The following is a 27,538-nucleotide window of genomic DNA, read 5'->3' on the forward strand; positions in this document are numbered from 1 at the left end:
GTGCCGTGAAAAAGTATTTGCCCCGTCTGATTTTCTGTATTTTTGCACATTTTTCACATTGTATTTCGTCAGATTTTTTTGTGGGTTGTAGTAGTATATAGAGGGAGTCTGAGAGAAAAAATGACACCAAAGTTTGGTGCTTCTTTAATTTGGTGTGCAAGGTAATCAAACATGCAATCTTCAGGTGTGAAAAAGTTATTGCCCCCCCCTAGTTAACTCAACCCAATTAAAGGGATAATGAGGGTCAGCTGTTTGAGTACTTTGGTTAACAACCAGGCCTGATTTGGGCCAGCCCTGCCCAGTATAAATCTGACTAACTTTGCCCCTTGCCATCAGAGTGAAGTTGTCAGCACACAGGTTCTAGAGGCACATCATGCCACAAACAAAAGAAATTCCTTTAGACCTCCGGAAAAAAGTTGATGCCTATCAGTCTGGAAAGGGTTACAAAGCCATTTCTAAGGCTCGGGGGCTCTACCGAACCACAGTCAGAGCCATATTGTCCAAATGGAGAAAGTTTAGGACAGTAGTGTATCTTCCCAGGAGTGGCCGTCCTGCCAAAATCTCTTCAAGAGCAAGGCGTAAAATCGTCCAGGAAGTCACCAAGAACCCTAGAACAACATCCAGGGATCTGCAGGCCTCTCTTGCCTCGGCTAATGTCAGTGTTCATGACCACCATCAGAAAGACACTGGGCAAAAATGGGATTCATGGCAGAGTAGCAAGGCGGAAAACATTGCTCACTAAGAAGAACATGAATGCTCGTCTCAAGTTTGCCAAAAAGCACCTGGATGATCCTCAGAGTTCTGGAACAATGTTCTATGGACAGATGAGTCAAAAGTGGAACTTTTTGGACGACACGGGCCCCGTTATATCTGGCCAAAACCAAACACTGCATTCCACAGTAAGAACCTCATACCAATGTTCAAGCATGGTGGTGGTAGTGTCATGGTTTGGGGATGCTTTGCTGCATCAGGACCTGGACGCCTTGCCATCATTGAAGGAACCATGAATTCTGCTCTGTATCAGAGAATTCTACAGGAGAATGTCAGGCCATCCGTCCGTGAGCCGAAGCTGAAGCGCAGCTAGGTCATGCAACAAAACAATGATCCGAAACACACAAGCAAGTCTACATCAGAATGGTTGAATAACAAGAAATTTAAAGTTTTGGACTGGCCTAATCAAAGTCCAGACCTAAACCCCATTGAGATGCTGTGGCAGGACCTGAAACGAGCAGTTCATGCTCGAAAACCCACAAATGTCACTGAGTTGAAGCAGTTCTGCATGGAGGAGTGGGCCAAAATTCCTCCACGGCACTGTGAGAGACTAATCAATAACTACAGGAAGCGTTTGGTTGCAGTTATTGCTGCTAAAGGTGGCGTAACCAGTTAGAGTCTAAGGGAGCGATTACTTTTTCACACGGGCATTGGGTGTTGCATAACTTTCTTTAATAAATAAATTAAATATGTATCAAATGTTTGTGTTATTTGTTCACTCAGGGTCCCTTTTATCTACTATTAGGTTTTGAAGATCTGATAACATTCAGTGTCAAAAATATGCAAAAATGCAGAAAATCAGACGGGGCCAATACTTTTTCACGGCACTGTATATTATATATATATATATATATATATATATATATATATATATATATATATATATATATATATAGTTCTTTTTAATTGCTTTAATTGTTTTGTATAGACGCAATGCCAGTTATATTGCCATATTTGTTGTTTTTTGTGATGTAGAGTGGAGCTGGGCTGAAACCAACACACTCCCATGTTCATTGTGTAGTCTGGTGTCCTGATCTGAATTTAGGTTTCGAAGGTGAAAGTTACTGTCCTGTGGAAAGACATTTCCACTTCATGATGTGGATAGAAAATAATGCAAATAAAATATCATTAACAACTTTACTTAAAAAAATCATTTAAAAAAATCAGGAAGCCAGAGGTCTGGCGTATGTAAAAATGTTATTGTGTTCCGAGGGCGAGAGAGAAATTGCCATATTTAACATAGCTGCAATTGTTTGGGAATTATGTCGGCTCTATAAATCGGTCATACGTAATGTACCGGTATCTGTCAGGAAAAGGCATTTGACCAAAGGGAGAGAGTATTAACAGCTGTAGCACACAGGTCTTTTATTATTTCGATGGGATAAAAGAAAGAAGAGACACATTCCTTGGATCAAATCTTACACGTATAAAGCATCTTTATCTCTACTGGCTATTTTCCAGCATCACAATTACGTCCCAGCCAAATGCAGTGGAACCATATACTTGTACTCTGCACAATGTTTTAACAATTTCTGCAATGTATGGAATTTCAACATCTGAGATCTTAAACAAGGTTTCAGGGGGACATATTTATAGTAAATCTGCATTACAAAAAAATAATTTTAAAAAAGGTCTAATTTACATAACCAGTTCAGTTTAATTTCATCTGCATATTTAAAGTTACATATCCATTCCAAAAATATTTACTGAGAGTACTTACTGGTATTATTGTGCCAAGTGTCGGCAGACACGTTATTCTCCCTTTATTTGAACATGTTATAACTATCAACTTGAGCATTAGCAACGCATGGGGACTATCAACTGTTCTAACTATTTTGACAATGTTCTTGCAGAATAATTAGCACTGGCTGATAAGAGTGGAAGGTAGACCTCATGTTCCAGCTGTATATGAATAACAAATTTTCCATTTAAAAAGCAGGATTCATGATTGAATTTCAAATGCACAACTTATACTATATTCCCATAAAAACAAACAAAAAAAAAAAAAAAAAAAAAAAAAAAAACTATGCACATTAACCACTAGCATTGCATTTATATGCAGCAATACACACAATGAAGGAAAAAATGTACAGGCTTGGCATCTACATACAGGCAAGCTCACAGCAGAAGTTTCTGCAACTTTGGGCTGCAGCTAATTAACTGGATCTGTGAGCAGTTTGCAGTCCTTGGAAGCTGAAAACTGAGATTTCAGAATTATTTACAGAAGCTTCCTCCAAGGATCACCCCAGATGAACATCAATTATGTGCAGATGAGATAAAGTAGGTATGCAAACAGGAAGATGTAATACAAACAAAACCAAAAAAACACCTCAAAACAAACAAAAAACAGTAAACAGGGAGGATCAAAACACCATAATAAGTCCTGTCAGTGGAGAACATTTTCAAATTGAGTGCTGTTCTGTTGTTGGTAAATGGGTTTACTTTCAAGGATGTCAGGAATCTGGTGTAATATGCCTTCAGAAACAGAATAGCCTTTCAAGGAAACAATGACCAATTTTTAGATTTGGCATTTATCATTCAGAGTAAACAACTACTTAACCCCTTGTAAGGTTGTCTTACGTATCTTAAAAACAAGTCTAATGAAGATATACATCCTAGTTTATTTTTAAAAAAAAAATAGGCTAGACCAGACTAGACTGTGGTGCACTTTAATTACAGAAAACCTGTGTTTTCTAGGAAATACAATCATATTGTTACTACCGCCTAGAAAACATTTCAGGTGACATTTCAAGCATGGTGTGTAATTGTAAGAAAACATCGAGTTCACTCAAGTGCAAGGCAATGGAATGCAGACACCATACCAGAGCTATGAGGCTTTGGAGGTTATGTCCCTAGACTGGAATACCTCACTGCAATATTCGATCAATTACTTTCATGTACAAATTTATGAAAACACAGGAACATACAAATGAATGCATCTACTTTCAAGCCAGCAGCAATTTAAAAGGGATTTCTTTCAGGGCCAAACATACCTTGTTAAAAAATAACAATGCATTAACTATCAGTCAGCAACTTTACTCTGTAAAAACTCAAAAGGTGGTCCTGGCAAAACAACAGATATTCAGATAATCAGTCTATGCTGGCAAATCTTAACATAATTAAGCCTTGAAATATTCACACAGCCATCTAATATTCTGTCCTAAATGTACCAGATGTCAGTTTTGTGTAAATAGCTTAAACAATCCTTTTACCATTTTATTTGAATCAGCCTTAATATAATATAATATAATATAACTTTTCAGGTATAAACTTTTTAGTATAACTTTTCAAACACCAGATCAGAAGTCTGGTTTATAAGCAGAGATACAGACAGCATACTTGCTTAATTTGACCCTTTGAAGTATGTTTCACAGGCAAAAGCCCAGCTAGACCTAATCATAAATTAATCTGAGGTTTAGCAATAGTTCAGTATTTTCATGGACTAGCAAACTCCACGTCCAACTTGACTTCTTCTGAGACATGGCTGTGGCCCCCTGTCTGGACAGTGGTGTAGGTCGGCACGCTGTACTTGGTGAGAACAGACTTGAACTGGGCCAGAGTGGCATCTGTGCGGACTCCTGTTGGATCGAAATGGGTCCGACTCACTCGGAACCCAGCTTCTGTCAGGTACTGCAGGAATTTATTTAACCTGGTGACAGAGGACAACAACCAGTCAGACTGCATGCTTTTTAAATTTATATATATTTAAAAAGGATTTTGATTGAGTGCCCAGTTATTTTCTCCACAATTTAGAATGTCCAATATTTTTTTCTCCTCACTGCAGCAATTCCCTACACAGCTCAGGGGAACTGAAGGTTCAGCGGGCGTCCTCTGATCCCACGACCAAGCCAGCTTCCCGTTTTACACCCAGGAACTCCAGAGCGGATGTCAGCGAGTTACTGGCCTCTGGAGGACAAAGGCCAGCCCTGCAGGTGACTGCCCAAGCTCACTGGGCGCCTGGCCAGTAGGGTCTGCTGTAGTGCGATGAGGAGAAATAGTCCATTCCGGTTTTGCCTACCCAACCCGCGGGAGCACAAGAGCCAGTGTGACGTTTCCTCTGGAATCCGCAGCGAAAACCAGCGACTTCAAGCAGCCAGGACACAAACCTGCGCTGTATGACTCACCCTGCACACCACGGGCTGTACATTTACCAGAGCCATCTCGGGGACCCCTATATACAGGGGTATTAGAAAGTAACAGTGGTGGCTCATCATAAGAGGCTACGGAGGATAATGTAAAAGTAAAAATAAAAAAAGCTTACCTTCCTTCATGCTTTCCAAGGTCTACTGTATTGTTACTGGCTAATGTAATTGCCTCAAAATGGGTGGGATTCTGTGTGTCTTCCACCTACAATTACCCTCCGTGTCAAGTTTTACTGTATTTGTACTGCCTACACCAGCGGTTCTCAAACTGAGCTCCATTCAGGTGGTCCGTGGAAAAGTTGCATAATCATGGAAAGGAAGCGGCAGCGAGTTTATAGATCCTATACAGTATAGAATTTTACATACAGATAGCTGATGATTAAGTATACTATGAGAACTATTGTAACATATAGTGTTCGAATCAATACTACTATTCGATATTATTATTAACTTTATTACTCATTCTTGTAGCAGAACTGATTCTGAGGTCACATGACTCTGTTTCCTTCATTGTCACATGGAAAGTACTGTACCAGAATCCAGTGCATTTTCTAGAAATGTAGTGCAGTAGGCTAGTAGCAGTCGTTCAACCTCCAGAAATGGATTTGTGAAAGTTTGAGGCCTGTAAATCTCCGGCGTCAATTGGAGACAAAACATGCTGCTTTAAAAGATAAATCGCCTGAATTTTTTCAGCGCAAACTCACCGAGTTGAAACAAGGGAAAGCAAGTTTGTTTGCTAACGCAACAGTAAATGTAAAAGGCCTGGAAGCTTCATATCACGCCAGCCTTCGAATTGCCAAAGCAGGGAAGCCACACACTATTGGGGAAGAATTTATTCTGCCTGCAGCTAAAGAACTTGTGTCTATAATGTGCAGAGAGAAGACAACAAAACAGTTAGATTGTGTGCCTCTTTCAAATGACACTGTCACGCAGAATTCATGATATGGCAGCTAATGTTAAAGACATTCTTGTGAAACATGTGAACAGCAGTAGGTATTTTGCATTGCAACTAGATGAGACCACTGATGTCGCTAACCTTGCAAATCATCTTGTATACATCAAAATATGTTCTGCGGTTGTTCTTGTTGGCAGTACATTCCCTGTAACGACTGACTGGCAACGTTGTGTCAGAATATGTACCGACGGTGCACAAGCAATGACGGGATGACATAGTGGGGTAATGGGTAGTATCCATGAAGTGGCACCTACTGTGAAATGGGTGCACTGTAGCACTCAAATTCGAGAGGCACTAGCTGGCAAGAAAATGCCAATGGAAATGAAGGCCGTTTTGGACTCTGCTGTTAATTTCATAAAAGCACGACCTATGTATGTTTTCTACAAAATGACATCACTCAGGATTCAATCAATCAAGTAAAGTCCACAATGTTTGATATATTCAGTTGCTCGACTTGTGCTGCGTATACTATATTACATTTCTTATTAATTACGAAGTACCTTTTGAGATGTGCAACGTTTTATTGCGTATAATTAAAACGATATATATAAATTCTGGAGACAAACAACCTTGTTTGGATCAAAGATTACACAACATTGATTAACGATTAAGATCTTTCCCAATGTCAATCTGATAAAAATAACACATTGCTGAAATGTTCCTTAACAATACCATCACTACCTAAACTCTGGTGTTAAGGTGCGTTTAAAATGCGCTCTCATTACTTTGGCATGTTCATTCCCCGGATGCTGTGCCGGTGAATGCTGTAGTAGAAGGCTGGATGCTCCACTGGCACTTCAGATTTCATTCTCTTCAATACGTTTCCTGCTCCTTCCTGCATCTTCCTCTTTCCTACAGGAAATAAGAGATTATTTTTGGCCAAAACTGCAAATAAAAGATGTTCCAAGAGACATTATTTAATTCAGTAATACACTTCAAATGAAACTATTAATTAACTAATTAAAGCAATACAAAAGATGACGTTTAAAAAACTACATACAATAATAAATAAAAAAAAAAGAGTGTTGCAAAGACACTTAGCAAGGAAATACATCCAAGTATAAGAAACCCTGTACACGACGATATCATTTTTCTTCAGGTCTTTAAAAAATACAGCAAAACTATACTGTACCTATCCCCAGAGAATGTTCATCTTCCTCTTTTTCTGAGGTTTTAATGACTACACCGCATTCTGATGAGAAAAAACAAACAAACAGTCTTAAGTTAAAGGAACACTGAGGGAACTACCCATTAGCAATGTATATGATACGCCCTAAACCGTGTAGCCCAATGTACAAAACAACTGCCTCCTAATAATCTATAACAAAACAGGTCTCATAGCTTCTACCTGTGAAACTAAACCAGAGGTACAAAATACTGGCCCTTGTGGTCTATGTTCCATCTATACCCTAAATTCCTGAACTGAACCAACTTAACTTCATTCCAGTTATTTATTAAATGATCCATTATAAACCTGAACCACTGGATTAATGCACCTTTGCTGAAAACAGTACTATCCATGAGTTATTCCAACCACCCAGTAGGTCTCTCGCACATACCTTGGCGGACGTTCCTGGCAGGCCCAGGGATTGAGAATTGTTTCAGCGTTGTGCACTCCGATTCACAGATCAGCGACTTCACTAGTGGCTGGATCTCATCCATCCCATGCTGCACAGCTTCAAACAACATCCTTCTTAGAAACCCAGTATTAAACAGAGAACCTGACCTGGAGGGGAGAACAAACATGTTAACTGAAGTATCTGTCTGTTCTTCTGTGAAGAGTTCTCGACGATTATACTCCAGGTAACCAAGTCACTAAATAAAACACACATACCACCATAAACATGTTGTTATTGGTTTTTTAAAAGTTGCACTGAATGGCTGCATTATGATATAATCACAGCATATGTGAGTAGTACGCACCACAGAGGCCCCAGTTCCACCGCAGTCTTGCCTGGCATGCTCCCGTGGCAGTCACATGGTAGCTGTCTGTACAGGTTTTCTAGAGCGTAAAACAGAGGTGGCAACCCCAAGGCGCCGAAAGAACAGCAATAACAATCATTAAAACTTCTTAACACAAAGTCTGCACCAATGTCTCATTTGAAAGGATTTTTAATTGATTTATTTAATTTTTATTTAGTAACTGAACACAAAATGAAAAATCTGGCTCTTAGTGCTAGAAGTACAGAATGCTGTGAGAAAGCATTTACCCAGGACATACTTTTTTCTGTGCGACTACCAAATACAGATTATAACACACGGAAACAGATCAAATGTCTTAAGACAGCCTGACATCCCTTACCCTCCAGCATGCTGCCCTCCTTCAGGAAGACTCTTTCCTCACACCACTGGCAATGGATAAGCTGCTGAATTTTCTTGGGCGATTCGTCAGCCTGCGTGGGTCCTCTCAGCACTCGCACCACCACCAGGACAAAGTGCTCCAGGGCCACCGCCAGCAGCACCTTGATGCCCTTGTTACAGCGTGCTGCAGCCCTGTAAAAAAAACAAAATAAAAAAAAGGGGGAGAAGGCAAACAAAATCAACCCACCAGAAGCACTGCATTCTTTGTAAAAACAAGTTCAAAATGCAAAGCAGCGCCTTAAAGGTTACTTTTCTTTCTCATTTCTAAATTTTTTGAGGCTTCTGTGTCTCCCCTTTGTGATGCACCATGTTGCACCAGCACAAAACAGAGAGAGACAGTTTACTTTTTTACTGACTTCCTTGTACCTGGTACAATAGTAACCCAAACAGACGTGACAAGCTTAGAATTGTCTCAGAAAGTTCTTAATTCTAATTAAGTTATTTTAGAGATAACCGGTTCCACAGTACCTTGCCACAGTGGCTATGACCATTCTGGCGGCAAGCTCTTTGTAGTACTCTGTCCTGATGATGTGACAGGAGTAGTGTCTCAGCGTCACATTCAGAGTTTTAGAGTAGAGAGAGCTGGTGTCTGTGGATGTCACTGACACGATTCCCAGATTCCTGACGTTCCTGAACGCTGCATCCAGGTAATTTACTGCCGTACCATACGGGTCCAGGTGTCTAAAATCAGTACATTAAAAAGTGACAGTAAATGTATTCAACAATGCAAACCTTCCATGAGACAAGTTAATGCAAGAAAGCTTGTGTAAGCTGCCGTGGACATTAAAGTGGTTCTGCAGTACATGCTTTATAAAACAGCAGCTCAAAGTAGAATAGGAATTACGAATGGGAGAACAAAAGGAGAGAAAAGAATTGTAAACAATGAAACAAAACCAAAAAAAAATACTGGTACTGGTACGGGTTTGACTGTGCAGGTTGCACACCCCCCTGCAGTGACTCACATGAAGTCAAAGGCACGAAGGTGCATCAGGACGTTGGCATCCATCTTGGTGACCTCGATGGTGGAGAGTGGCTCCTCGTCAAGCTCCTCCCCCTCGCTGTCATCGTTTTCCCCTTGCACCCTCATGTGGTTCAGGTGGCAGTTTTCACGGATCATCTTCACAGACGTCTCATTGATGTCATTGATGGTGACCTTCACCGTGCTGCACAGGTGCTGTGCCCACTGCAGCCCCATGATTCCTGGCCACAATGGGAGAAGTGCACAGTTAACACACTCTCAAACTACATTAGTCCTCACTACACTTCTAAAGGCAGCTCAAAGCAATATGAAAATACTTTTTATTTAAACATATTTACTTTTCAGCTGCCGAGATATGCATGGTCTAAAATATATGGTTAGTAGCTACACACGGACACAATAGGATCTTGATTATTTCATGCATACCAAGATTTCTATCCCAACCAGACGCAGAGTATGAGCTATTTTAAAGTAATCACTGTCCCCCTCTTTCTGTTTTAGTGGTCTCAGTGTTACAACCCAGTATCGGTTAGCTCTCACCTGTGGCTCCAAAAGCATCGAGACACTCCAGCGGACTGCGTTCCTCTGACAGAACTGCCAGGGCACAGAAGACCAACTGTCTGAAACAATAACAAATATCTAGATTATATGAAAGAAAAACCCTTTTTGGATAAATGCTGCCAGGAGATTGGATAAACTGTTTATACACTCGCAAGGATGCATGTATTTTCTTCTGTCTGTTTAGGTCAGAGATGAAAGACAGCACAAGTATAGCCAATACAAAAGTGTTCCTTCATATCAGTTAAACCCAAAAGGAGCAAGTTGTAGCTTAAAACATGTGCATACCAATGCCTAGTTTCCTGACCTGTTTGTTTTCATTTTGCAGCTGAAGTAGGAGTCACTGTTTTGTGGAGTGCTGTAGTTTGGAAGGACCTGGACGTTGGTGTCCGATTCTTTCAGTATTTCACAGAAGGACTGTTTGCCAGAAACTATTATGAAAAAAAGGCAGAAGTTAACATTGACAAATACGTCTCAACTGAAACCTTTGTGTAATTTCGAATACATGCCTTTAGTATTGGTGCATTGTTTTTGTACGATTAATATTTAACCCTTTCAGTCCTGCATTATTTTTGTTATATAATTTTACTCCTTTGAGTATACATGACAGCGGGACAACATTATTTTTTTACACATATTTATACACTACCTCAGACTGGCACCTAAGAGTCCTGTGAGGTTTCACATGATTTCCGACAGCATATGTTACCATACAGCACTAAGAAAAGGTGGGACCTTAAGGTCCAGCCAGGACTGAAAGAGTTACCAATGTTATTAATGGTTACCAGTTTTAAGCCACACTGTAAAATACACTTGCAAATGACATGCCTTTTGTTTCTGTTGAAGAGTCTGGACCTCCTGTGTAACTGGCCTCGGTCTCCCCCTTGTTCACATGCCGTTTAAGGTGGCTGATCATGTCAGTTCTGCGAGAGACGGTGGCTGAGCACACAATGCAGTGGTAATGTGCTCCTAGCCGACTTGAACACTGTGAAAGAAAACCAAAAAGAAACACTACTTACTATTGGTAAATAAGGGGACCATTTTCAAAGCATTTACTCTTCTGCAATTAATGTTACACTTAAACTTTATAAGTGCTTAAGACCTGTTAAAGCTTAACTTTTTTTTAAATAATATATATATACACATACACACACACACACAAATACACAGCTCTTAAAGATTAATGCATATACAAACCATTAGTTGTATAAATCAACCTTTACAGTGTTTCGGTATTATACATCATCATCGAATCTCTCTGACAATTCAAGAAAAACTAAGAACATTGTGACATCACGTGTTTTAGACTGTCTGCCAAGTGAAGGACTTTACCTGGTCTCCATTAAGGCTAGGTTTCAGTTGTCGGCAAGGCAGATGACAGATGCACATTCTGTGTCCTGTACGAAGAACACATTTCACAAAAGCAAACGTTAAGTTGCTTTTCCTTTGGTACAGACTAGATCTAGGTGCCAAAAAATGTAAATTAGTTTACAAGTAAAGGGAAATATCATATTCTGAGTATTCTTACTAGAAACTAGTGCACCTATCCATATATTTTTTTGTTTCACTGTACTATTTGCTAACTTCAATGCTACCTTGCTTGTGGACTGCAGACAAAAGGGAGCATTGAAGAGCTGTAGCTGGAATTCAGTGACAAATAAAATCAAAAGTTCACAGCAGTCTCACATGAAGTTCCACAAGAAAAATAATTTGCTTGTTTACATTTTCATCTGACAAATAACAGATCGTAATACCAAAGCAACAAGGCAATCAGCATGATCTCTGGAAACAAACAGTGCCAATTTAAAAACTTGGAAGCACTCCTTACCTTCAAACTCCACTGAGACTTTCCAGTGCAGATTCTGTAAGTGACGCCGTAGTTTGTGATTGTAGCAGGCTTTAAACTTCTCTTCAGAGCACAGAGGGCATAACTTCTTACCAGCTGAGGAGAAAAGAGAGAACATATCCAGCATTAAACATGCAAGCTTCATTCAGCACACAAGTCGTTGTTGAGTTCATGTCCCACCCTGCGTATTTATGCTGGGAACTAGAAGCACTGACCCGATGAATAACTTTTTATTGTCGCCGGTCATACAGCTAGACATTTTTAAAAATGTGATTTTGTGAAGAGAGACCCAGGTACCAATGTCTGGCCTACATCAATCTGACAGTAATGTCACTTTTATCACAACCAAAAATCATGATGTTTCCTTCCTTCAGAAAAAAAACGAAACATTCTCTGTAGGCCATAAAACAAACACTCCCTTTTGCTGTCACCTCAACACAGGACTTGGCTGAACAGTATTTTAGGTCAAACAATAGTGCAACACTTAACTTTGCCATTACCTGGTGCAATGTTGTGTGTATAGTATCAGTTACAAACATTCAGAAATGCAAGACAAACGTATTGTAGATAATTTCCTTAGGAAACTAACAAACCAATTTACAAGAAGGTATGAATAAACATTGTAATGTTTGGATAGTTTAGTGGCACTGAGAGTTAAGAATTGGTTTCATCTCAATTACAAAAGATATCTGAAGTTTCACAGCCGAGGCGTGGTAATTTCCATGGTGACTTAAAAAGCAAAGAACTAGCCAAGGATGGTGAAAGCTGAAATGGGGAACTAAATTATCAAAACCGACAAAACTTTTGTACTGTGGCATCACACTGGTAAAACGACCTGGAAAACAGCTGTGAGAAAATATCTCTATATGAGTTTCTGCTGACACTCTCATATTAAGGTTAACTGACTTTTACCCTTAATTGTTCCTAATCACACCTTCATGTTGTTGCTAATATTTTAATTCTGGCACATATTTACTATTTAATATTAGGGTAATGCATGTATTTGTAGGTATAAATGTTATCCTGATTTAATATATAACCTGTATTTTATATTCACTTTTATACTTAATGAATGAACTTTTGGGATATTGAAAAGAAATGAGTGATTCCCTTATATCGCTGACACATTTCATAATAAAAGGTATTCTACCTACATTGTAAAAGACGAAAGCAAATGGGAACCATAATTTCACTTACTTTCATCAAGATCTGTCAGATTCTCTAGGTCTGTCAACTGAGCCTGAATGGAAATGTGTTTCTCTGCAACACAAACAGGACCGAAATGCAGGTTTGATTTACTTTTATACATATGAAATAATAAGGATGCAATTTTTGAGTGGGTTCGTACAGAATCACAGGTCTCACAATTTAATCTTTACCAACTTTCCTTTAATAACCCCCCCCCCATAATTAACTCAGTCGGCCAATAGAACAAACAATTATTAAAAGGTTTCTATACAACCTTGTGTACTCGGATCTTTGGAAGTCAGTCCCGTTTACAAAACACAAGCTAGCGTGTGTGAGCTGTTCTGTACCTGCTGCAGCTGTGGATGATGTGGAGGTGTTGCTGGCACCTGATTCATCCTTGGGATCTTTGTTGGTTGCATCCTCTGCTTCCTTTCCTTCATCACACTGCTGAATGTTTGATTCTTCATGATCTGCCTTTGCTTCACCTGCTGTTGAACCACCTGCACAAAAACACAACTGATTAACTCTTTATACTTAGCCTTTTTTTTTTTTTTTTTTTTTTTTAATTTAGTCTTTGCCAATGATTTTTACCCAATTTTTCTCCCCAATTTAGAATTGCCAATTGTGTTATTAATCCCGGTTCACCGCTGCAAACCCCCAGTGACTTGGGAAACGGTGGCTGACACACGCATCCTCCAAAATGTGTCCTTGTCAAGCTGTCAAGCGAAGCCATCAGACCTATAGTGCAGGAGGACAACACAGATCTGAATGGCTCCACTGTAGACCCGCAGGTGCCCCATCAGCCACAGGGGTCGCTGGTGCGCGGTGAACAGTGGATTGCCCTGCCGACCTAAGCCCTCCCTACCCGGGTGGCGCTTGGCCAATTTTGCGCCGCCCCCTAGGAACTCCCGGTCAAGGTCAGAAATGACATAGCCTGGATTCGAACCTGCTATCTCCAAGCTATAGGGCGCATCCTGCACTCCATGCGGAGCGCCTTTACTGGATGTGCCACTCGGGAGCCCTTGTTTTGTACTGTTTTTTTTATGTATAACTTATTGCTTGAGTGGAGTACAAGCAAGTGTTAGATATCAAATGAAAGGCCACAAATGGACTTACATATGACATAAGGATCAACAGGGTCAGACATACTATAGGTGGTACAGACCAAAATAAAAAATAGACAGCTTTCCTAGAAAAATTGTTATCAGTTACATTAAAAAAAAAAAATAAAAAAAAAAAAACACTGTACCACTACATGTCAATAGGAAATTAACCTGGGGAAAAAAGTAAACAAAATGGCTACAAAACAACTGTTTTGTTAACATTTTTACCAAACGAGTACTATAACAACTCAGCTGCTGTCTCCTTGCAGGTGAATGCATGGGATCTGTAAGTGAGACATCATTGGACTGCCCCAAGCCTGCCGTGATAAGAATTGCATGCTGGGTTTTGTAGTGCCTGAGTTACACATACACACCTACAGACTTGATGCCTCTCCCAGGTAAACCACTGAATTCTGGTCATTGTAGTTTTCTGTATCTGTTTTTCGTTAAAGGAGCAAATGTGACATCAATAGAAGGCCCCACGCCTGCACTTTTAAAAACAAGACTGAACCAAGGATTCTATAAAGATGTATATATAATCCTTGGTTTATTATATATATATATATATATATATATATATATATATATATATATATATATATATATATATATTAGCTCAAAGAGCCAGCTGCCCTAGATTTGTAGTCAAATCTTTACATACCCCAATGGAAATTTATAATTTCTAGAAATTTCTCGAAAACAAAATTGAGACATGTCTTGTAACAAAAGTTTTGCTTTTGTGAGGAGGAAGTGTTTCAAGAAATACATTTATTTCTGCAATTTTTTTGCAAAACTCCAAAAATGCTCATTCAAAAGTATTCATACCCTTTGATGCTATGATAGTATTGTCTACAAGGTGGTAGAAATTTCAATATGATATTGCAGGATCTAATTCTAGAAAATGCTGGACTGTAGGTGAACATTCTTAGAGAGTATAAAAGGGTTAAGCATAGGATGGTTGCTGTAATTACCAATAAGCCAATATGGGAAAAAGTAAAGAGCTATCTGAAGACAAGGATATTGAAGTAACCTAGTTAAGGCACGAAACAAAAGTTAGACTCGAGTTCTGACTGAACCCTTGACTTTGGTGATTTTAAAAAAATAAATAAAATGTTATTCAAAACAACAGTAATACAATTGAACAGTTTTACATATTTTCAGGTTTTCACAGTTATATAAAGCTGCAATGTGATATTCTTCTTTAAAGATACAATATTTGGTTTTATTACTTTATGTTTATATTTGTGGATATGATGCTTAACCTGTAATGTAAACAAATTAATCAAGAAATTCAAATTATTTTGGAAAAAAGTGAAGTGGAAGACCACGTCATGAACATGAATTGTTAGTTGAGTGGAAAGCTTGTCGGACAGATAGCTTGAAAGATCTTTCCAGAATTGACACGTTATATCACACTGGTAAAACAAATGTGCAATAGATTCCTCAGAACCGTTACACAAACTGCACTGGGAAACATTTAGAAAGAATGGGCTTCTCTTTAGGTTGGTTGGCTAGATCCTATGTAGAATACTGAAGTGAATTTCCTTGGCTTTTTTTTAGAACTGTTAATTTAAATGGGGATGTCCACACTCTAATAAAATGTATATCCTGTGGTACATCCAAGATGTTCTTCCACTTTAAAATATTTGTTTGCGTTTGAGTTGAAGTATTTTCTTACAAATGTATTGTTGCATTTAACAGATTGCAATGTTACTCCCGTCCGTCTATTTTAGGTTCAATTATGTTGTAGTTAGCATTATATTTACTTCGCTGAATTGTTTTGTCTGAACCGGACACACCTTTGAAAAGCCCCAAGCCTGCTCTTTCAAACGAGACTTCAACCACAATGCTGGCTATGAAGGTGCATGACAAACGCACTGCAAATTAATGAATAGGGCCGAGTGTAAAAGGTTTTAACACCAATTCACAAAGGTTTAACTGACGAATAAAGACCAAAAACACTTTACAAACAGTCCAGAAATTATTCACGAATACCTCACTTAACTATTCAAAAACTAGACTTTGTTCAGGACTGTGCAAAACAAAGTGGTGCACAGACATTAAAAATGCTCGAGACTACATTTCCCATAGGCAGTCCTGTCGGCGTCTACAGAGATTTTCAGACAACAAACAGACGGATTGGAAGTCCACACCTGGAAGCATGTCAGTTTTAATTTTAATCCCTAAAACAAACAAAATTGTGTTACAGATATCTGTCTAAACGTTCAACGTTGAATGCAGCCGCGACTGTGCTCATTTGTATTTTGCAAAAGTACACCTACTTACTGCCTGCTATATTACACACCCAGTGCAGGTATTTCCTCCACAGAAACGCGAATGTGGCATTTTTGTTTTTTGTAGCAAACTTTATTTATTTTTTAAAACATATATACTTACAATTTCATTTGCATGTTTCATTTTAATTCAAACGAGAGGGGGTAATTTTCAATCACATTGCAGCGCTCCTCGTCCAGACCAACATTTATTCTAACAAACTTCTCGAACAATAAAACAGGAAACCAATGTTTTATTATTCTATAAAATGCTCTTTAAATGCTTCGACCAATATCAGAAAGGGTCCTATTGTGGAGCTCCGTCATGAGGCCCTCACAATACTTTACCTTGGTAATGCAAAAGCAATGTGACTGTCCCCAAAACAATTACATAAAGATGCAATTAATTTAACCTATTTGAATCCTTGCTGGTTCTTCAGAATACCCCTTAAATATCAAGATATCTTACTGTTGTCAGCGTCCTCCTGATACAGTTGCACACTCTCCTCTTTCTGCAGCTCCGCCATTGATACTGAGGTACACTAAACTGGGCGTGTTCACGAACTTCGTAGGGATTCTCATTTTATGACACTACAAGTTTATTTACCCTTTTAGTCAAAATGTCAAGTTTCTCAGTCTATAAAAAGCAGAGAGTCAACGCTAGTAACATGGTAAGTGTGCATTTATGTCACAGTTGTATAAACAGACCTAATACTACGAAAAAAATGACAAGTTTTCAATAATTAATTTATTACGAGGATTTCGAAATTGCATATTCTAAAACAAAATTAGAAAACAAACATTACTATTGCATTTAAAAGTAAACATTTCAAAAACTAAACGAAATAAATAACATTACTTTAAAATATATCAAATACATACCTTAATCAACATGTATTTCAAAAACTACATGTAAATAAAAACATTACTATTAAAGTCGTACATCTTAATCAACATTTCAAAAACTACATGAAAATAACAGAAACATTACTTTAAAAGTAATGTATCGAATACGTAAATATCTTAAACAACATTTCAAAAACTAACTGCAATCTGAACAATGCATTGAATGTAAACTGTACATTTATGACGTCTTATCTGCTTGCTAAAAGAAAACACATTGTGATGTTTCTTGGTATAATTTCAATAGATTACTCATTTAAAATATATATATTTTTGTCAATTATACTCTTGATATTGTATAGGCGCGTGTGACTTGACTAATTTTAAAGTCAATAACCTTATTTTAACTGATACCTTATGAACCTAAAAATGTTTGAATAAAAAGTGGAAGGTTTTGCCACATCCCTTGGTCGATAACCTGCTGCAGGCAAAGGCTAAACAGCGAGGCATATTGTTTAAATGAATAACACACAAACTATAGCAGGAGAGGTTTTGTTGGGTGTGGTAAGATGGCAGCAGCAAACTTCCGGTGACTTCAGTTCAACCCTTGCCATACTAGTCTGTCATGTGCTATCCAGTGTTTATTGAGCAGTGTGCACTACAGGCAGGTTATTCAATTGTGATTACAAAGTTAGCAAATTCGGAGTTTAACATTGTTATGAAATAGTAACAAATGGTTTAAATGTTTGCTTTAAACCTAGAAAGTTTATAATTTTTTTTGTAAACATAATAATTTTTTTTGAACAAATGTTTTTTATTTATTTAAAGAGAAAAGAACAACATGGAACAATACATAACACAATATAATATAAAAACCCAAACACAAACCGCCCCCCCCATCCGGGGGGCAGAGCATGCACAAAGGGCTGGGGGTAAGTCGCGTTTGAAAACGTCTGCGAGGGGTTAAATATACCCTGTGAAAAAAATTGAAATGAATCATTTGATGATTAGGGTTCCTGGAAGCCAGATTTATATTGTCCCAGAGAGTGTTCCAGCAAATCTCGTCATCTCCAAAATTCAGATCTCTATTCCATATAGTAAAAAGTGCTAGAGGTTTATAAGAGGTCTTTAAAAGAGAGATGGCTGAAGCCAACCCTTTTGTTTTGCCCTGTTTATCTAATAAATTGTGAAGTGGGTGCATAGGCAGCTGTGCTCACCAGGGAACACCATAGGCACGCATTGCAGAACGGAGACATACATAGAAAAAGAAAGAAGATCCTGGCAAGTTATATTGAAGTTGCAAATCATGGAACGCACGCAGACCATTGTCATTAAAAATATCCGCAAAATTATGTATACCATTATTACTCCAATGTGAAAAAGAGAAAGGAGAATTGCCTGTGAGGAGTTTGTAGTTACGGAAGATAGGTGAATGGGAATGCCATTTAGTTTGGGAATTTGTAAGTCTCTCTACTAGACGCCACGTAGCAATTAAATGAGAAATTAAAGGGCCAAAGCGCAATTTACACTGTCTGAGGGGGACATTGGCGTAGATTAAATCTTGGAGTCTATAAGGGGAGATTATGTCTTCCTCAAGAGGACGCCAAGATACAGGAGTATCAGGAGCAAGCCAAACAGAGATTGGGCGTAGAATAAATGAGTAGAAATAAAATTTAAAATTCGGGAGAGCCAAACCCAATGTGAAAACACCCGTCACATCGCAAGTGATTGCACATGTACCAAAATCTGACAAAGTATCATTTTCTAACACTACACCTGTATAAGTCCTAAAACAATTGTACAGAATTCTATGGAGCCTACTAATTGTCAGTAGTAAACTGATATGCATGAGCAACACCGTATGTTTCGATAGTTTGATATGAACCATCCATCTTGAAATAACTAACACTAAAAACAAGACAGCTGCTTGTGGTGAATTGTAGTACTGTAAGTATTATTATGACTACATATCGCAGAATTCTATGGTTCTGGTTTGACAGTCATATCCGGTATGGGCGGAAGTTAGGCGTTATTTCAGGTTAGTGTCAGTTCATGAGTGGAGGGAAATGTTGGAGTCTGTAAATATTATAAGATTTAAATGTTTTATGTAATTATAATACAACGATATCTAATTGTAGAAAGACAGTAAAAAAATAACTAAAGGACTTGTAGATTTTGTTTTATGTGAGCAACAGAACAGAAGGTGTTTAAGTTTTTGTTTACGGTTATAGTTGAACGTATTCTGACTTTCAAAACTCTTTTCAAAATGGCCGCTCTAGTGCACTGATAGTGTAAGGACTATTGCCCACATTATGAAACAGGTAGCACAGCAGTAACGATCCATGATGTGGTACGGAACAGAAAAGCCAGAGCACTTGTTATGTTTTTTGTTTTTTTTTTCTTCTTTTTAAATCACTCTTCCTGCAGTGAGTGAGAAGACAGATCTCAAACCCCAGTGCACCTGAGCGGCCATTTCGAAAATAGCTTTAAAACACTTTAAAGTTATAAGTGTAAAAAATTGTCAGGATGTTAACAATGGAAAGAGAAATTACAGGTACATTTTTTAGACAGATGTAGCAACACGTGGGGATGTATGACGTTAAGTTTTTTGGGACCCCGCTACTTACTCTTTAAGGGTCTCTCCCTTTTTCACAGATGCAGCTGGTGGTGGAGCTACACACAGCTCGCTCTGAGAAGCTGCTGGAGATGAACGTGGAGCAGAGCTATGGAGAGCTGACATGCATGGACATTGATCTCCCTGAAGAAAAAACAAATTGTGCCCACAGTAAGAAGTCTTACACCCTGCTTCAGCTCTGTCCCTTAAATTATCCCAAGATTGGGACTGCTACTGGGAAGAGTGTTGTGATAAAAGTTAATGGGATGCCATATGCACAATTAAAAATATATAATGATTATAATCTGGTCAAATAGTAAGGTGGATTAAAGAATTTAAACTACTCTTAAACATACTGTTTATTATCTTCAAGGCCCTTTATTCCAACAAAATTAGCTATGGGCTGGTATTTACAGATTTTCACCCAAAGATTTGTCTCTCTCAAGCACTTGAAAATATTAAATCACACCAATAAAATCTGTGACTATTTCATACATACATTTATGTAAATACAAAAATAGTTTTAGATTAATATGGGGCTGTCTGTTAAGCATACTTAACTTAATACTGATGCAGGTGTTCTTCACCAGCTTTACACAGTTGCATTTACAAACAATAGAAGCAGATGAGCTGTTTTATCGACAGTCCCAGCGTAGGACTTACTCTCAGTATTTACCTGGAAAACTGTGAAATTAATTATTTTCACAGATTTTTCATCCTTGTTTTTTTTGATAAACTGATAAATATATGTTATATATAAATATGTTAAACTGTCGTTCCTTTTGTTTCCAAGCAACATTTGTATTTACAGTGACGATCAAGATTTCTTCGCCAAAAGCGAGGAAATGTGTGTGTTTTTTGGAAATTGTGGCTTTCCAGACAAGATCATCACTAAAGCTAAATACTGCATTTCAAATATAAATAGAAAAAATGCTTTATATAATAACAATATACAATACACAGATGATAGAATCCCTCTGGTCCTCACTTACCACCCTACCAACAGAAAGACAATTGTCCAAAGAAACTTTACAATTTTACAAGACCCATCTACAGCTCCTATTTTCAAGACTTCCCCCTTGATGTCATATAGAAGAGACAAGAATATAAGAGAATATGTGGTACACAGTGCTATTCGTCCTTGTGGGGAACCTTTGAAAGGCACATATCCATGTAATAGACCATGATGTAATACCTGTAAATACATTCATTCTGAAACAGAGATTAGAGGCATTAAATCTTCATTCAACATTCATGAACATTTTACATGTACCTTTAAAGGCATTTAGACTGGTTTGTAGAACACTTTAGAAGCATTTGCATAAACACCACTGCATTTCCAGTAGCTCATCACTTCAACAGTGATGATCACACTGCTGAAGACATCACAGTCTGTGTGATCAATCAGTGCTATGGAACAAATATTGCTCAGAAACAAAAGGAACAAGAGTTTATCTTCAAACTGGGAACTTTGGAACCTCTGGGAATGAAAATTCTATTCTAATAATCTTGACATCATCCACAGAATTTTTGTATAATTACAATTCTTGAATAACAACAAGTTTACTGCACTGTGTTTACTTTTTTAAACAGCAGAAGGGCTTTTGCTCGAAACGTCCTGAAAATAAAATATTTTTTAATCTTTTAAACTTTTTGTGTACATTATATATATATATATATATAAAAGTGCCTTGATTATCTTGTATACACAGTTTTCTAAAATGCTGCCAGTCTGTTGTTACCTACACTACAATTGAAGTGTTTTGTCTCTGCACATTTAAAGTTAAAGGGAGCTCACCTCAGGATCTTCTCATTGTTCTGGACAACAACATTCTTCTTAGTCACCCTGAGTGCCATCCCTGCAGTTAACTTCATCTACACCTGCCTGAAAAACCAGGACCCGCAGCTATGGGGGCAGTCCATACAGTAGGCTTCTCAGAGTCTATGTAAGGCTCCTGGAATCAATACTTTTATTGTTTTAAGTATTATCAACTAATAACGATATAAAGGAAAAGGTGAATTTAAAAAATGAATACCTGCAGAGAATATTGTGTAGCTGTGAATTCAGGGTTAAGTTAAAATTCACTGTCAACTTCTTGACCACTACCGTTGTTTCTGTTTATATTTTCCTCTCTGAAAAGCTTGGGAAAATAACTGTATAGAGCAGGGTTTCTCAAACTTGGTCCTGGGGACCCCCTGTGGCTGCTGGTTTTCATTCCAACTGAGCTCTCAATTACTTAACTAGACCTTTAATTGAACTGATAATTTGCTTAATTGGACCTTTTACTTGTTTTCAGCTCTTAAACAGTTGCAGTTCAAGTTACTTATACAATGTTACAGTTAACTTATATAAATATTATTATTAATTTCTTAGTAGATGCCCTTATCTAGGGTGACTTACAATTGTTACAAGATATCACATTATTTTTTATACAATTACATTTTTTTTATTATTATTTTTTTTATTTTTTTTACACATTATTTTTACATACAATTACCCATTTATACAGTTGGATTTTTTACTGGAGCAATTGAGGTAAAGTACCTTGTTTAAGGGTACAGCAGCAGAGTCCCCCATCTGGGATTGAACCCACAACCTTCCGGTCAAGGGTCCAGAGCCCTAACCACTACTCCACACTGCTCCCCCTATGCAACTGTTTAAGAGCTGAAAATAAGAAAAAAGGTGTAATTAAGCAAATTATCAGTTCAATTAAGGGTCTAGTAAAGTAATTGAGAGCTCGGCTGGAATGAAAACCAGCAGACACGGGGTCCCGAGGACCGAGTTTGAGAAACCCTGGTTTAGAGCATTATCTTGTATTGAGAGTTAAAAAAATAAGTATTACTGGTAATCCCGTTGTCTTCCAGCAGATGGTGCTAACGGGACATTAGATAAAGTCTTCTCAAGGGAAATATTTAACAGCTGTGCGTTGTTTTACCTGAATGTTTAAACTTTTAAGAGCACTCCACACGTGTTTCAATTTTTAAATCAGTTATGGAAACACCCTTTTTTAAAGTAATATGCAACTACTGTATTTCTATAAGTATGCAAGGGTTTCTTTTATTTTCATAAAAAAATAACAGAAGGAGGGTGCAGTGCTTGATTCAGTTGCTGTTCAGCTTAAGGTCTCATCTGATTGTATGATGTTGTTGAAAATACAACGCATAACTAGAAGCTACAATTTGATCTACCCCCAAAGGAAAACCACAGAAGACAATAATAGGACTATGCTATATACAATGGCGCTATTCACTGTTAGTTTGCAGTGTGAACTTCTTGACAGTCAAATATCAGTTAAGACACAATGCTGCAGTTATGCAGAATCTCATTGACAGCTCCCAAGATAAAGCAAATTAAATTAAACATGCCTGATTTGTCAGGAGTTAGGTTGGAACAGGGCATTTACCCTCAAATAGAAGACTCATTGAATATGAAGTCACATGATGCTGTCTGTCTAGGAGTAAACAGAATTAATTACAGTTCTGTGTGACTCACGGGAAATGGAGGTGGAAATCTTTCAGCACTGTCAGCTTGATAGGATTTGTCATCCAGTGATCTGTTTGTGTATTGATGTAACTCCCATTGCTCAGTGGCAGTGAAGCACCAGGAATATCTGTATGAGCCGAAAAGAAACTACTGGATTTAACCTAGTTTTTTATTAGCAACTTGGCCTAAAGCACAAAATGCCTTAGATGGCTTGTTACTACTTGGGTAAGTCTGTTTTAATTGTTGCTCTAATTGTCCTCAAACATTAAAAGCTTTAAAATACAGGACTGTCCTTTCTTTACGACTTTAGTTCTGAAACAATTACTAGTGCTATGTTACCAGCAAGAATCTGTGCTGCTCAGTATAGTATCTTGCCATAAGGGCCCACTCAAGGACAGTAAAATTACAGTCCACCCGTCTACCAGGATCATGCTTTCTCTTTCACAATCGTAGCCAATAAGCACAGGTTTCACTGCACATGGTAAAATCCCTGTTTGTCACATGTACTGTACACTAAATGTAATTTTTGTGTTTCTTTCCAGATGGCCTGAGTGTGGAAAACAATGACAACCGTGTGCTGCAGTGCAGCCTGCAGTACCAGAGCTTGTACCCAAACTTGACTATCATTCTGTGCACATGTGTCCCCCTTATTAATTGTGTGTCTCTCCCTGAAATGACCTCTACTGAGACTATATGGTATCACTCTTGCTTGGCTGAATGAATCCAGGGCTTTGAGAATGCAAAGTGTGCCATCTGTGCTGAGCTTTAGTACATTTTGATCACTGGTACTTTAAATAGTTGGCCTGCCTTACAGCTAAAATTAAGTAGAATAGAGTGTGTCTGTAGTCTTCAGTTTCTTTTTTGTAATCCCTTATTGTTGAGACTTGCTAAGTAAACACATATTCAGTAATAAAAAGTGATCATCAGTATGCACTTCTGATGTAATATAATACTGTTTCTATTCACAAATTTCCAGTACCTTTTTCTACCGCCTCTCATGTTATATTTTTAGTTTTTTCAGTTGTAGTGGCGACACACTAGTTTCACTGAATTCTTCCATTCCGTTTGTAGTAATGACAAGAACCTGTGCAGCAAAGCACTGCTGAGTGGCGTGAAGGCTGTAAGCAAGGTGGACCTCGTTTCAGAGTTAGAAAACCTGAAATCCGTGACCGACACACACAGGCATCAGACTCTCCAAGTCACTTGGCACTCAAAATCCAGTTCAGCGGTGGGCAGGAATATGAGAGCTTCAGCACATGAAAACTCTGTAGAGTTGTCTGTAGCTCATCGGGGGAACTGGAAATCTGAACATACTGTAGAAGCTGTTTCTATCAACGTCAGCATTGTCCAACATTTATATTGGCTGATAAAGAGATAAGTAAAAACCTTTGCATATACTAAAAGATTAGAGAGAGCGAGAGCAGAGAGCTATTTGTAGAAATAAAAAAAGACTAGCATTGTAATATGATTTTTCAAGCTAAATCCTACACATCTACACAGAAAATGAAGTTACAAGGGCATTGGTTGCAGCTACCTGAGCCCTCTTTATTTACTTGAATGGTGTAGCAAGTACATGTTTTATTGCAAGCAGCCCATTAACAGACCACAAAGCAACTGAAAATGAAAGTCAGTATTATTCCACGACAAGGGTCTCGCATTACCCATGCATTTACATGCTGGCTCGATTTTAAAAATGCTTGTGTGTCTTATGTTTCCCATCATAACCTGGAACAAGCAGGTCACTGGCTAAAAAAAGACAGGGAAAATCAATAGACAAACCCAGATCAATGAAAGGTCAGTTGTTCTTTTGCTTTTTAATGTGATGGTGTTGTATTCTGATTCAAGAGGAGTCAGAGCGCAACAGGAACAACAATGAAGCAGAGAGAAGAGAGGCAGCTGCCTCAGCCTTAGGCCCCGAGTTTGCCAGCCTTGTCTCGATTCTGGAGGAGTGTCTGGAGAAGGTGCTGTCCGCTGTGCTTGAGAAGGAAATAAAAATTGTCTTTGATGATCTTTGGATGGAGGTAAAACACAAATATAGTGATAGTGCAAGCTCATTTAGAAATTCAATTTATTTTGGCTTGCGGACACTTTGTTTCGCGATAATATTGTCCGCTTCTGAGATTCAGATTGGGTGCTTTTCAGATTGTTACTGCCTAGCTGGTGGCTGCAAGATTGTACCCTCCCAAAAGCCCATTAATAAATTTTCCTTGAAGATGTGAAAAAAGTGTACCTGCTCTTTAATACATACAAATGTGTATGTGCTTGCATCTATTATGATGCACATCCCTGTAATTCCTGTAGATAGTATATTTGAAGCCTCCTTGGACCTTGCCAGACATACTGCAGTGTTTTAAAAAACACTAGATTGCTGTATTTGGACAAATTGTGCGCAGGGATCTACTCTGTTCCATTGACGTTTTGTATGACAATCTTTACAAAGGTAAGATTTGTAAAAATATTCCATGTATAGCATCTTGATGGATGTGGTTGATTTGTTTCAAAATATTCAAACAAAAATTCAGAATGTAATGTGCACATATAAAACAGCAGGTCTTTAACAAAAAAAAATTTCAAATAAAAATAAAAAAATCCATTAATATAATATATCTTCATTAGTTATTTTATTTATGTTTTTTTTGGTATAATAAATTCTTAAAAACATTGAAAAAGTAAGTGTAGATTGTATGTGTAACTCCTCAGATGCATTCCTAATCGTAAATCGGCAGCTTGTTGATGAGTTAGTCCTACTATGATATGGCTAGATACAATTCCTCATGTTGGAGACCTTGGAATTTCAAGTGTTAACTACTCAATGTCAGAAAAATCCAGTTGTATCTGCTTGACCCTCTATGCACACATAGAATTGAAAGCAAATATAATAGGTGTGCATTTAACCTAGGTTTTAATAACACAGATTTGAAATAGGAACATTCACACATAAGAAGGACACAGATAGACCCATTCCTGTGTTTAATTCCCAGGTGGGATGATTGACAGCACCATCATCAAGCTCATATTGCAGGAAGCCCACCAGTTCTTACAGGCCTTCAAATCCAGGTCTGACTATGATGGTGTTCTTTCACAGGCCTTTGCAGTGGTCAGTGGGCTGTTGCAGGATGGCTCTCGGGTAAGGCTGAGTCCGTATAATGGGGGTTTTGGTGGTGTTGTTGTTTACCATTGAGGCCATTTTATACAAAATATGAAAGCATCAAAGTACACTGTTACAGAAATGTTGTTTTTCAGAACCTTGATATGCAAAGGGACCTATTTTAATGATCTAAACAGCAACAGTATTTCGCTTCTTCACTGTTTAGATAGATTAAAAGACTTTGTCTTTTATGTTTCCAGTCGAACTGCAAGACTCAAGAAAGGAGCCCCCTAGAGGCAGGCTCGGGCACTGCACTGCCTAGGGGGAGGGTGTCCCCGCTGCCCTCCGATGACGAGACTCTCATGTCAGACGAGCAGAACTCCCTGGAACCCCGTCCATCACACTGGGAAGTCTGGGCCATATTCGACAACATCTGGAGCACTCTGTGCCAATACAGGTACAGAGCTGAATGGAAACCATGTAGCAGAAGATTAAAGTGTTTTTGCAGTTTAATGTTGGTTCATGTACAGGGTTACACATTTCTCCATCAGTAGTGTTGATATTTTAAGGGCTTCACATACAATATATAACCTGTGTTAAAATATATAGTCTGTATTCAAATTGATTGTTTGTTCCATTAAACAACTGCCCTTCCAATAGGCAATGGAGTTTTTTTTTCCTTGTAATTCAGCACTGCAGTTTTTGCAACCTTCAACTACCCTTACGCCCCTGGGACGGTGCTGCTTGATGGAAAGTTGCCATCTCCTGACAAAGCCTATGCCTGTCTGTAGAAACTGTTGGCTGCTGTCAAGGAGCTCCTGGTCTGTTTCCAGAGGTGAGGATAGCAAGTACCTTGGATCTTTCAGTCAGAAAATGTGTATCCTTGTCCTTCATATCTGTTCAATATGCAGTAGCAAATTCTATCCTTGAAAATAATAAGTTGCTCTTTGAAAGTAATTTTCAGAGAGATCAAAGTCAATATAATATCTGAAACTGCCTTAACAAACGTGTGAAATATTAGACTGTTACAGTGTTTGTCTATTTGTCCAAGTTTCTTTTTAAGTTTTACCTTATAAGCTATTGCTGAGTGTTTTTAAATGTATGAAATAAAGTGAAGACTAGAACAGTATTGACGTGGCAGTCTGCCGTGCTGGTAGATCAGAAAAAAGACCTTTAGATTGAACATGAAGCCTCTGTTTTGATTTGAACACACATTTTAATAAGCAGATGTTTGCCATTAAAGCTTTATGAGGCAAATTCTGAAAGCCATTTACTCCTATTTGTTATCAGCGTTAAAGGCTGTTTGTCTTTTTTCAGAAAAAAATAATGTGCT

General features: G+C 38.2%; 2 protein-coding genes across 5 annotated transcripts; one reads left to right on the plus strand and one right to left on the minus strand.

Moving 5' to 3' along the window:
* Positions 1-2,104: 2,104 nt before the first annotated feature.
* Positions 2,105-16,769, minus strand: LOC117417351 (TRMT1-like protein). Of its 2 annotated transcripts, XM_034029446.3 has the most exons (16): positions 16,646-16,769; positions 13,148-13,300; positions 12,810-12,872; positions 11,595-11,708; positions 11,099-11,163; positions 10,595-10,751; positions 10,074-10,197; positions 9,749-9,828; positions 9,192-9,429; positions 8,698-8,910; positions 8,171-8,361; positions 7,792-7,870; positions 7,428-7,594; positions 7,001-7,060; positions 6,594-6,720; positions 2,105-4,420 (listed from the first exon to the last, which is right to left on the minus strand). In XM_034029446.3, the coding sequence occupies exons 1-16, from the start codon at positions 16,701-16,703 to the stop codon at positions 4,207-4,209; spliced, it is 2,103 nt and encodes a 700-aa protein (XP_033885337.1). In that variant the 5' UTR covers positions 16,704-16,769; the 3' UTR covers positions 2,105-4,206. The 2 variants fall into 2 exon arrangements, with proteins under 2 accessions (XP_033885337.1, XP_033885338.1); XM_034029447.3 differs by lacking the exons at positions 12,810-12,872; positions 13,148-13,300; positions 16,646-16,769 and having other exon boundaries at positions 11,099-11,228.
* Positions 15,570-27,046, plus strand: LOC117416428 (transcriptional protein SWT1-like). Of its 3 annotated transcripts, none has more exons than XM_059034828.1 (7): positions 15,570-16,066; positions 19,675-19,804; positions 21,417-21,579; positions 23,660-25,138; positions 26,099-26,244; positions 26,466-26,662; positions 26,897-27,046. In XM_059034828.1, exons 5-7 carry the CDS (start codon positions 26,104-26,106, stop codon positions 26,994-26,996), a joined length of 438 nt encoding a protein of 145 aa, XP_058890811.1. In that variant the 5' UTR covers positions 15,570-16,066; positions 19,675-19,804; positions 21,417-21,579; positions 23,660-25,138; positions 26,099-26,103; the 3' UTR covers positions 26,997-27,046. The 3 variants fall into 3 exon arrangements, with proteins under 3 accessions (XP_058890811.1, XP_058890809.1, XP_058890812.1); XM_059034826.1 differs by lacking the exon at positions 15,570-16,066 and adding an exon at positions 16,737-16,847; XM_059034829.1 differs by lacking the exons at positions 15,570-16,066; positions 19,675-19,804; positions 21,417-21,579 and adding an exon at positions 22,547-23,342.
* Positions 27,047-27,538: the final 492 nt, after the last annotated feature.

The sequence above is a fragment of the Acipenser ruthenus genome, chromosome 12 (genome assembly GCF_902713425.1).
Source record: "Acipenser ruthenus chromosome 12, fAciRut3.2 maternal haplotype, whole genome shotgun sequence".
NCBI classification, from domain to species: domain Eukaryota; kingdom Metazoa; phylum Chordata; class Actinopteri; order Acipenseriformes; family Acipenseridae; genus Acipenser; species Acipenser ruthenus.